At 50.0% G+C, this 12,346-nt stretch overlaps 1 protein-coding gene across 2 annotated transcripts in view; it reads right to left on the bottom strand.

Moving 5' to 3' along the window:
- The window catches only part of Bcl2l11 (BCL2 like 11), a 161,692-nt gene that overhangs the window by 126,519 nt on the left and 22,827 nt on the right, over positions 1-12,346 (bottom strand). Inside the window, exon 5 of one of the 2 annotated variants that reach the window (XM_032904178.1) lies at positions 2,155-2,588. The exons of the other annotated variant lie outside the window; for it this stretch is intronic. Within the exon in view, the coding sequence (XP_032760069.1) occupies positions 2,490-2,588 (99 nt within the window). The 3' untranslated portion in view covers positions 2,155-2,489. Of the gene's footprint in view, positions 1-2,154; positions 2,589-12,346 lie in introns of those variants that run through there. 2 annotated transcript variants of the gene reach the window in all.

Below are 12,346 nucleotides of genomic sequence, written 5' to 3'. Positions count from 1 at the left end.
AGGGAGATCTAGTTTCTGTTCTAGCACAGAAGAGAGAATGATAAACTAACAATTAAGCACAAAGGGCTACCCACAGTAAGCTGAGACACTTTCTGCAGGAGACACTTGCATTTTAAGAAACAGATACAGTACAGGGACATCCAGTCATCATGTTTAAGTTCTGGGTGCTGCATCCTGTTCTTGAATACTTCTACAATTCATAGAATCTCTTACTACCCTATGAGCTGCTTCAGCGGCCAGCCCCAGGCTGGAGGTAAACACGCTTTAGGGGCCACATATACCACTGGCACCTGGCTCTGGGAGACTTCTGCACCCGCCTAGGCAGTACCACAGAGCCACGGGGCTGAGACAGTAAAGTGCTCCAGTCGGAGAGACTGGCACATGAGAATGGAGGTCCTAGGGAGGGGATGGCCCACCAAGTATGTCTTTGGTGTGTGTGTGTGTGTGTGTTTGTGTGAGTGTGTGTGTGAGTGTGTGTAGCAGAGCCATGGTTGTACTCTTAACACCAACTTACAACCGTAGGCCTCATGGGAACCCATGAGCAGGCTCAATGCATTAGGAAAGGAGGTGAACACCAAAACAGCTTTCAGTCTATTACAAATCTATGGAAGCTGGGAAAGCATTTATAAACATTATTTGGAATCGGATGATTTCAATCTAGAAGGAAATGTATACACACACACACATACACACACACACACACACACAGACACACACACACGCAGGAAAGTAGGAATAAATGGATTCCTCTACGTAAGAAAAACCACTGGCTTTCTACAGGCCGAAAGCACACAGTCATTGGCACCGATGACTTGCTTGGAAACGCATACACCTCTCTAAGCAAGCTGCCTAATGTCTGAAGTTCTCACAAGTTAGAGGGTTCATCACTGCCCCCCACCCCTCCCATGTTCTTTCTTCTTTGCCCCCCACCTTTTTAATCTCCTGTCTGTCTGTCTGTCTGTCTGACAGGTGTGCTGTTGTTTTAGGAGGTGCTGGGGATAGGACACAGAGCTCTTCCACTAGGCTATACACTTCCAGTCCTGCCTGCTCTTGAAATAACTGACCAATGTATGGGCTTCTGGTCCTAAGAGGCAGGGTACCAAGAAACAGCACCCCACCCCCGCCCCAGACACAGGAGGCCCAAGAAGGTCCAGGTGTTAAGAAAATGGGAGAGAGCAAAGCAGGCAGACATCTTGTGAAGACAAATGTTTTACTTGGTAAAATGGAGGTTTCCTGTGTATGGAAACTGATGAAGTAGAGCCAGTCCCTGACTCATGGGAATGGAGATGAAATCCAGGAGCCACAGGCCAGGAGGGATGAGTGGGGCCACATACCAAGAAGCACGGAAAAGGATCACCTGAGCTCCTTGCTCCTGAAATGACCTGGCCAATCCCGGAGAAAGTGTGGGCTCCAGCTCATCTGGTACACACAGCCAGCAGAGCCTGCGGCGGGCAGCAGAGCAGGCAACCAGAAGAGCCAACAGCTTCAGCAAGTGGTGTGCAAGCCCACGTTCTCTCAGGATAAGAGAGACAAACGAAGCCACCGCAGTGAAGTGAAGTGCCCAGGAGCCCTTCCCATGAAGTCAGCCTGATTGATGGAGCTGGGAACAATCCGGGCAGCCCCTAGCCCTTGCAGACACAAACACATTTGAAAGGACCCTGGGCTGAACCTGTGCATCGGTGTGGAGACAGACCGAGGGGTCCGAAGAGTTGAGGGAGGGCATGAGAAGTGTGAACTTTTTTGCCACAGGAGCAACTGAGCTAAGGAGGTAAATATTTACAAAACGGAAGTGGCGTACCAGAACAGACCCTCTGCCACTCGAGCCCATTCCATTTCATAACAACTGTTTTGGTAGTAAAAATTCAAAAGGAAACTCGGAGGCATGGCAGAGGAGAGAGGGCAACGCCATACTCTTCCTGTTTAAAAAATTCTGTACAGTAATATCTAAAAATAAACTAAGGCAGCCTTATAAATCGGCTGGCTCAGTTCCCACTGCAGGGTTACGCAGTCCTCTGAGAAGGTAATGGGTTAAGAATTTGAATATAAAAAAATTATCCATAAATTGTCTAAAAGTTTTCCTTTCTGAAACAAAAACAAGACCAAAAAAAACAAAAAACAACACACACAAAAAACAAAAAAAACAAAAACAAAACAGTTATCAAAGAAAGTGGGTTTAAAAAAATCAACACACCATATGTAAACACCTCTCTTGCATATTTCTCTGTCCGTAGGATCTGTACATTTAAAAGAGAAAAACCCTCCCTTGTTTACATTCACAACAATTATTTACTGAAAATCCGGCCATGTGGTGATGGACAGAGGTTCCGTCCACATCGACACAGTGCTGAGTGCTGTCCGTGCTCCGCATGCCTCTCTGGGACAGAGCCACCGGCCAGACTGTCGCAGCACCAAGAGATGGAGGTGCTGGGGTTCTCCCGGTCTGAACAAGAGCGATGTCCGCCATTTGTCCTGGCTGCACGAAGCTCCTGTCAATGCCTTCTCCAGACCAGACGGAAGATGAAGCGTAACAGTTGTAAGATAACCATTTGAGGGTGGTCTTCGGCCTCTCGGTAATCGTTTGCAAACCCCTGTGACAACAGAAGCAGAGTTCTTAGTTACTCCCTGGTAGTCTGGAGAAGGCACATGTAAGGCAAGAGACACATCCCATCTGGACTGCAGGGAAACTCAAATTCCATCTGCCCTGCTGTTGGGAGGGATGGGACAGCACAGAGTACACATATACCGAATGAACTCTCCATCACTGGGAAAACGGAGTGAATGGAATACCGAACGCTTCCAAAGGTGTCCTGGAACTGTAAACCTTCACGTGGGTGCTGGACAAGAGCCATGCCAGGTCACTGATGTTTGCTACAGGAGAAGTGGCTGAGGGTGTGGGAGGGAGCAGAGGGACAGAAAGAATGAACTTGTGTCCCTTTACTGCCAGTCACAGTCACTGAGATTCGGACATGCCACGACTCCCTCAGAGATGGACTCTGGTTACTGTGATTCTTGAGGAAGAAGTGATTTGGGGGTAATGTACCCCAAGAAGCTAAATAAACTGGAAGGGATGGGCTGCCCAGTGCGGATGACAGGGACTGAGCAGACCCTGTCCTCCCGCCTCAGGGCCAGGGAGGAAAGGGCAATTAAGAACAACGTGTCGTGATGTGTGTAGGTTTGTTACATCTGAAGACTGTTTAGAAGGAAACTTCAGGTTCATCTGAAGACTTCAGAGCGGGGTTGGGGATTTAGCTCAGTGGTTAGAGCGCTTGCCTAGGAAGCGCAAGGCCCTGGGTTCGGTTCCCAGCTCCAAAAAAAAGAACCAAAAAAAAAAAAAAAAAAAAAGACTTCAGAGCACCCTGCACATTTCCAGAGCGCTCACTTCTGGGTTCTAACTCACCTCATTGGACAACGGAAGGCAAGGGAATGCATTTGCCTCAATGCCATCGGCTAGGACCTGGTTCAAGGTCAAGGCTGAAGTCGGTCCTAGTTGCTTCCTGAACAACTAACCCACAAACAGGACCTGGCTGTGTGGCCATCCCCAGCCCCCGACAGACCTCCCTTCGTTTTGGTGGGAATCGGACGTCTGGGAATGACCATGAATCAGACTGGGACTGTCTGTTCCCTCTCAGACTCCAAAGGTCCCAGCAGACGCCAGCTGTGAGGGGAGCTCTCCTCACCCCACTGTTTACACAGCTCTCAAGCTCAAGGGGCCGGGGCATTTCCCCTTCTCTTTCCATAACAAGATGGGAGGAAATGGGCTTTATGTCAGCGATTCCTGTGGAGGTGCTCCCGTGACCACAGGCTGTGATTTTATCGGCTCCACACACACAAGATTGCTTTGTTTTGATTTAACTTTCAAAATTACTTTGCTCCTTTTGTGTGAGAATAACTCAGGGGAAAGTTCTTTTTCGTGAAGACGAATATTAATAGGCTGAGAGAGGCTTATTCAAAAGAGAACCACAATTCACTAAAACAAAGAAAGCATGTGCTACGACTGACTAAGCCATCAGTCCAAGGTGGGAAGACTTGTATCGACCTAAGTCACCGCTGCCCTCCGCATAGCCAGACGCTGGGGCTGACTGGGTGACAACCAACACACCCAGAATGAGTGAGTCAGGAGTCTCGACCGCTTACACTTGGTAAGCTTCAAATTCTAGCCCTGGCAACATCTGGGGAGACAGCGACTGGCTAACCATTTGAGGTTGACAGGTGGACCATGGCGACTGCAGTCACGGTTAACGAGAATATTGTACAAAGGACACACATGCTCATGCCAGGAGGCACTGACATGGAAATGCAGGAAATTTTGGCAAGGGAAGACCCAGTCCTCGGAGTGGGTGTGAGGTGGGGGAGGTGCTGCCCTCTTGGGCCGGTGTGACAGCACGGCACGCGTCTCTAACAAGCGAACAATTGCTTTTGGACAACATTCAATGGAGGAAGCCATTAGTACTGATTCAGAGCACAGTGCCAGTCCAGAAATCCCTTGACAGCTGGCACGGCGGCTGGAGCTGCTCCTCTGGCCCAGCACATGTGGCCCACACAACAGAAAACAGCTGGAGGATGGCGGCTCCACCTTACATCAGATTCGGCAATGAGGCTGCTGCAGGTGCACCTCAGTCTGAGCCTGGTGTTGCTACTGTGCAGTGTGGGGCGGCGTGGGGTGGTGTGGGGCGGCGTGGGGTGTAGGAGACTTGAAAGCTGAAGCAGAGTAAAGCCAGGAAGCCAGGGCTCAGGACTAGGGTGTGTGTGTGTGTGTGTGTGTGTGTGTGTGTGTGTGTGTGTGAGAGAGAGAGAGAGAGAGAGAGAGAGAGAGAGAGAGAGAGAGAGAGAGAGTGCTCCTTGACACCTAAGGCATGGGGACCCAAGGCTGAGCTTTTGTTTTCAGTTGGTTTAAGGGTCAGGAGAGTTGAAAGGATCATGCTAAGCTCCCCACAACCACCAACGAGCGCTCTCACACTCTGGTCAGGACGGCACATCAACCCTAAAAATGACCATCATCTGCAGTGGGGGTGGGGGTAGTCAGTGTCATCAGCTAAATGTCAGTGTCCACGGGAAAATGCACCTCGCAGCTTACGCGGAACTAGAGAGACAACCACAGAAAACATAAGAGAGTAAGGACATCAGCTCTTCCTCCCTGGGCCCGTAGCTCTTGGCAGGGCCGCCTTTGGCCTGTGTCCAGAGGGTCTGCATCAGTAACTCACACTCAGGCACTCCCAGAGGCATCTGTGTACTGGGGTACAGTTCAGTACCGCACCTCTGCCGTCTGGTACAAAACAGACCGCTCCTCCTGATTAAAACCTCTTGAAGCAGAAAATAAACTACACTAAGGCCTCTCTCCTGGCAACCTCTCTACGTGGGCCACGGTGACCCCCAAATTCTCAGGTATGGCTGTCTGCGGGGCAAGGTGTGACTCTAAATACTGAGAGCGGCGGCACAGACAAGTCAGAGAGGGGTCTGTGAAGACACCATGGCTGCTGGACTCAGGTTGGAACTGTGGTCTGCAGAACTGTGGAGAAATTAACTACTAAGTCATAAAGACACTTGGGGGGAGGCCTTTTTTTAAAGCATCAGAGACAAGCAGGCCCCTGAAAAGACATTCTAGTGCCCTTTGGACTGTGTGTCTAAGAATTACCCACTGCCACTGCTAACTGTAAAAAATAATTATAGGCTTTAGGCCTCTAAAACAACCCACAGGGCCAGTGTGGCTGGCCAGGGACAGGTACCCTGGATCCCACTCACGCCTTCCTAGAAGGCACGTGACACCTAGGACCTCACACTTGAGCTCCCAGAATGGAGAGAAGGATGTGGAGAGACAGAGGCGACTCTGGCGTCAACACAGCTCTTATCGCCCAAGGTCGTCTTCCTTTTGGCTCAAAGGAGGTTTCAGACTGGATCTGTGGAGTGGGAAGCGAGACCCAGCGAGTGAGCCCAGCAACTCTGCTACAGTAGAGGACAAATGCCAGCCCCCAGGGTAGAGCCCTCACGCCACACACCGTATAGACAGTGGGGCTAGGAGTGACAACCACGTCACAATAAAATGTAAAGGTTGGGAGAGACTTCAAGTCACATCAAGGAGGAGATGCAGTGAGACCTAGGGGTGAGATCTGTGAAAACATAACCACCCCTTCAAGTCGTGTTTCCTGGCAGTCAAGGTAACGGGGTAAAAAAGGTGGCATTGGTCTGGAAAGACAGCTCAACGGTGAGCGCTTACTGCTCTTCTTGTGTTCCTGGGTTCTTTGTACCCTCAGACAGCTCATAACTGCCTGTACATCCAGTGTCAGGGGCTCCAATGCCCTCTGTCCAGAGAACAACCTGTACACACCTGATGCTCCCATACGCACAAATAAAAGATGGATAAATAAATCCTTTTTGAAGACTGACAGTATCCTATCCCAAGTTCTCAGAGACAGAAGTCTCTGAGGACAGGCACACCCTCAGTTGGAAGCGTGTTGTCCATACAACATCCACGTTAAAGAGTCTTAAACTTCTAAAAGGTTTACATGTAGACAGTCTTTCGTAGGGAACTGAATTTTGGACTATGAGACCAGAAGGCCTCTGGGTAGGGTCTCTGCTGCGGGTTCTGGCTCCCAAGAATGCAGTGCAATGGTCCACCTGGATGGTGCTCTGGACAGAGCGAGTCACCCAGGAGGCTGAGGGGCACCTACAGCACAGCCATATTGCCCCTACGGGATCCTAATCCAGCCATCTGAACAATGTTGAATATAGCAGCCATGAGGCCTTTGCCCCTCTCCACCTTCAGACAGGGAATCCACTGAGATTTCCATGCTGGCTCAATGCCCACGGCTGCCTTGAGGCCAGGTGACTGCGGCCCAGAGGCTGCACTCACTTCCCATTCACCACAGAGAACACGTGCATCTCAACAGCCTGGGTCTCATAGCTTAGCGATCACGACGGCTGGAGACAGTGCACAAGGGGCACCCGGTATGATGTCATGCCTCTGAACATCAGAGGAACAAATGTGCTCCTACCCCACCCCCAGCACGGCAAGCAAACAAAGCTGTCACAGACCTACCATGGCCACACTGGCTCGAAAGTTACATATAGGCTGCAAATTATTCTCAAGGACCCAACTTGTATCCTGTCTCCTATGCTTCCTACCACAGCAACTGTTAAAAGTGAATTCCTTTCAGAGGGACACGGAAACCACTTCACAACTTGACTCACAGCAGGGCTATCTCTCTAGCCATCCTGGCGGTATGACACACAGTTCTACTAGACGGGGATCCTGCCAGGCAGGCCTCAGAACCAGAACTGGGTCCTGCTCTCTGGCCAGCCAACTAGGGTTCAAGATTGGTAGTATGTCTCCTGTAAGATATGAGGGACAGAATACTCAATTCAGGGCAGGAACACGCTGTTCTGAAATGCTAAGTGGGATGTAACACACTTTAACCACAACTAAAACCTCCTGCTTTGGTTCAGCGGGGTAAAGTCTAGTCAAGGGGATGATGCAACCACCTTATTATTTTTATGTGTCTGCAGAAGGACCAAACCGTCCTTCCTTTGCATCTTCATTTCCTCCTCCAGAGATTAAAAAAAAAAAAAAATCACCCTGAGAACCCGCCTGAAGTTCCCCTCCAGGCACCTGCACCTCCTCTTGGTTACACGTTCACGGCTCCCGGATCCCACAACTGCTGGGTGGCCCTGCAGGTGTAGCACCTGCCAGGCCGACAGCACCCTCACACGTGGTGTCGATCAACACAAGGACGCCTAGCCCAACACCCCGCCAGCCATCCGAACACACCCCAGTGCTTCAGTCTCCTCTCGAATTTGCTTACACCCAGACAGATGCAGCCTGTGCCTGTAGGGTCGAACGCACTTGCTTCAAAAGCACGTCCGAAGCATCTAAAGGCAGCCAGGTGGACAGAGTTCCTGGCAACGCTCAACGTGACAGAGAATGGAGTGATAATGGCACCCAGATTCTCCAGCAAGCGACGTTCAACATCTGACAACGGAGAAGAGCCATGCTTCCTGATGGGGTGCATTTGCCGATGGTAGCTACAGAGAACCCCCATTCAGAAGAGCAGCTCAACGCTATGGAGGGAATCTAACCCAGGTCCTTTCACTTGCCTCAGGGGAGAAACTGAAGCGCTCATCACCTCTAGTCATGGAACAGAGATGGCGTGTGTGGTTCAGTTCAGGTGTGAACAAAGCCTAAAACTAAAATGCCAAACCGCTCCCTCCAACTGCAAGGGAAACACACATAACTGTGTCACAGACCAGAGCAGACACCAGTTCTCCTCACCTCCTAGTGACTGCGTTTGCTACAACAGAGACCTGCTCCTCTATAAATTCCTGTGACTACCGTGTGAAGCGACCCATCCTTCCGTGAGTCAGGACTAGCGTGGATTTTACATTGGTATTCATGCCTTTAATGGCAACACTCTAAGAAAGCAACTTATCTTATTAAACTCCAGCTTTCAATTAATGAAGGCCTCTGGAGAACATGGCCCGAGGCTACACATCTCTGGCTGGTTTCATCCAAGCAAGCTATAATTTAGGCCTCTCCCTTGTTGGTGATTTATAGGAACCGCCTTCATTTCTAAAAGCACAAAGTCAGATAGCACAGTGCCTTTCTTAGGAAGTCGAGACACACAGGCTTCACGTTTAAAATACACAAATGCTCCTGTGCGTATACCTAGAGTGAGGTGGACCCCCGTTTCAGCTCCACTTTATCAGACAGAGGGCTCTCCTGCTGTCTATGCACACTAATCAATTAATTCATGCCTGCACAGGCCCCAAGGGGGAAGTAAGCAGCGTAAACCAAAGGTGTTTCTTGTGACCAGACAAAGGAAGGGTTTCCATTCAGTCATTGTCCCATCTGCAGGGGTCTGTCTGTCTTAGCTTTAGGCTGGCCACTTCGAGGACATCCCCTGAACAGCTACCTTAAAGGCTGACAGGCCTTTCCCAATAAACCAGGCCACAGCCAAAATGTCCATGAGTGGACATCTTACTTTCAGAATTAGTGCCCACAGGTGCCGGGGGACTATGTGACTTGCACTCGATGTCACCTGGCCCATGTATGCGTGCAGGAGCAGCAGCTAAGCCATGCAGGTGGCCCTCATGACAGCTACCGGAGATGAGTGTGAAGTGGGTTGTCAAACATTGACGAATCCGTGCATGAGGGCGAAGAGGCTTCAAACATAGACAAGATACAAGCAACCCTTCAGCACTCAGCTAAACTCAGCTGCTTGCTTTCTCCATGGCCTACAGACATCCAGTTCCTCTGAGCTTCTCTCTGGACCCACTGACCTCCCTGGAATGGTCCAGCTCCCCCGAGTGCCCCTGCCGTCCTTCCAAGTCTTCCAGATGGGCACCACACTGCAGAGTAGACACCAAGGTTTAGGGTAGTTGGTACAGCCTGGGTATAACAGTCAGAAAACCTCTTTCAGGAGGCATAGCACCTCCCTAGTGTGGCTTCATCGCCATCTTAGGCTCCTGAGTCCGGTCCATGAGAAAGTACTAATTGTACACTGAAGACACCACCCTGGCTCTACACTGTCAGCAGCCGCTGCCGCACACCTCTCGGTGGAAGGCGCAGCATTCCTCAGAAGCAGAAGACCTAACTCTTAACCCACGGAAGCGCCAGGTAAAAGATACACAGGGAGTCTTTAGACTCAAACTACCTCAATCCTCCACAAGTGTCACCTCTCCAAAGCGCTCCTTAATTCAATGCATGAGTTTAGGCTGGGGCCTGACTCACTTTTCCCCTCCCCCAACTTCCAGCTAAAAGGGACATTTCTAGACAGAAGTTTAGGTCTGCAGTCCCAAGACAGCATGGGGACACTATCCACTTGCTGATTATGACTGTAACGTGTGGTGACATGTACATATGAGAGGATGTTCAAGCTCTCAGGAAGCATACACGGCAGTACTAACAAGGGGCGGGGTCTGGCGAGAGTCCCCCATGCATACCTGCGTGTCAGGCAGGATTGTCTTTGCTCAGATCTTGCTGAGGTGACCATACCGAGACTTCCTGGATGCAGCACTCTTCTTCTACATAGATGACACAATCTCACAGCAAATGTTCCCGAGGCTGCTCCCCCTCCCCCACCAGGTTTCCCGATCATCTCGAGAATATAAGGGGAACCCGTTATAAGGGGAACATGAAATTGGGTGAGTAGGGAGGTGGGGGAGGGGGATGAATAAGATCAAAACAACTGTAAGGGTGTCTCCAAGAATTAATATAGCCCTTTTTAAGAATAAGCTAAGGGGGACATGGAGAAAACAACACACACAAACACACGTGACAAGACACACTGGGGGTGCCAAGGCAACACATTAACAAAGTTCTCTGAATGTTTCTCGAAGTTTTTCAAAATGAAAAGCTGCCCCCAAATTCCCATGATAGAGCGTGAGTGCTCCTAGAGCTAGCTGCCCGCAGCGCCATTCCCAGTCCAGCGGCCAGTGGCATGCAGGCCTGGGCATTCGCTTCTGACCTCCGGTCTCTGCTCACACAGGTTCAGCTTCCGCAGCTCCATCTCACGCTGCCCCACTGTCCTTAAATGGACATACAACTACGAAACAGTGTCTCTAATTCCCTGACTGGGAACTTGGGAAGATACCCTGTCAGGCTCTGTGAGGTTAACAATACAGGCTAAGAACCCCGGAGAGAAGACAATTGCCCTGGTGCAGACAATTAATCTTTTAGAGGCTTCGGTGGATCCTACAGAGTAGGCAAGGGACGGGCAGCGGCTCAGCAGCCAGTCATCTGAAGTCATTATTCTCCCACTTCCTGCTCGGCTTCCTGTCCCAGTGTTAGACAATGGACCATTGGTATGGTGACAAACAGTGGCTGCCCTTCTAACTGGCAAGGCTGGTGGCTGTGGCTTTAGGGCTCACTGACGTTTTGAACTGGCTGCTGAAACCTACCATCTGGAGAATATCTGCCTTCATTTTAGGGGATTATGGTCTGGCCTAGAATCCATCCCTTTCCCCAGCCTACTAAGAAAGCTAAAGACTTTATTAGTGACCGAACTTCAACAATGGGCTTAGATGTGCTAGGGCTTGGCAAGATGGCTCAGCTGCTAAAAGCACCCTGAGTTAGACCCCTGAGAACCACCCAAGACTGGATGTGGTGGCAGCGGACCGAGAGGTGCCAGGGAACTAACTCCCACAAGTTATTCTCTGACCTCTAACCATGCACGGTGGCCTGCAAATGTTCACACACACACACACACACACACACACACACACACACACACACACACACACAGAGAGAGAGAGAGAGATACACAAAATATATAATCTTGCAAACTAGTACAACGATGTTTATTTACATTTATTGTATTAGATGGGAAATAATGTCATTTCTCATTAAAAAAACACAAAACCCCCCCAAAAAGGCGATGTGACCACCACAAAATGCATACATAAACACGAAACTATAAAATAACATTGGGAAGAAAGCAGGAGGCAGACCACAGACAGCCAAAGCCTCATCCTCTACAAGGCAAGCCGAGTTAGTGAAGAATCTGGGACAGTCCATATTTCATCTGCACAGAACTTGAACCATTCACCACCCAGACACCCTTCCTCATGGGCCAGTCATAGAACGTGTCTACACTCTTACCAGCCATTCCTCACCTTGACCATGTCACCACTAACCACTCACAGTCCCCAGGGTGCTGCACCAGCCGTCACTCCCATCTGTCCTTACCTTATGGTTTAAATGAAACTCACACAAAATATCCGTCAACATGCCTGGTTCTGCAGACAAAGGCTTTGATACAACCCGAGCGGGGTGTTACGCCAGCTCATCTCAGTGTACAAGCCCCAGCAGTACAAAGACCTGCCCACAGCTGCGTCCCTCCTGAGGCAAACCCACCCACCAGGTCCAGCCCCGAGGGCATTTACGGAGTTCCAAGACAGACACAGCATCATAGCCAGTTCATACCTACACTTACTTACATGTCTCCATGTTCATTAGAAATGGCTCACCCTCCTGGACTCTGGCTTCAACGCCAGCCCAAGTCTCAAAGGTAGCCCCTTACTTTCTTCAACAGTCTCATGTTGCCAACCCCTGCCCTCAACAGAAGGAGCAGGCGCCCAAACATACCATGGCCTCATACAGCCAACCAGCCCGGTCACCAACACAAACACTAAAATCTCTTGAAAGAAAACGAGGCAGATGGACTAGTGGATTTAGTGGTGAATAATAAAAATCAACCAATCTTCCAAAAAAAAAAAAAAAACCTGCCATTTTGGACCTAGACTAAGAAGGAATTTATATTCTGTGAAGTGATCCACCACATCAGGGGGAGGATGCCAAGCCTGTGCCTGCTACACACAGTTTCACGAGAAATTTTCAGTCCATTCGTCAACATGA

This window comes from Rattus rattus, chromosome 5 (genome assembly GCF_011064425.1).
Source record: "Rattus rattus isolate New Zealand chromosome 5, Rrattus_CSIRO_v1, whole genome shotgun sequence".
NCBI classification, from domain to species: Eukaryota; Metazoa; Chordata; class Mammalia; order Rodentia; family Muridae; genus Rattus; species Rattus rattus.
Note: the sequence above shows the minus strand (reverse complement) of the source record. Positions and strands in the feature narration are given on the sequence as shown.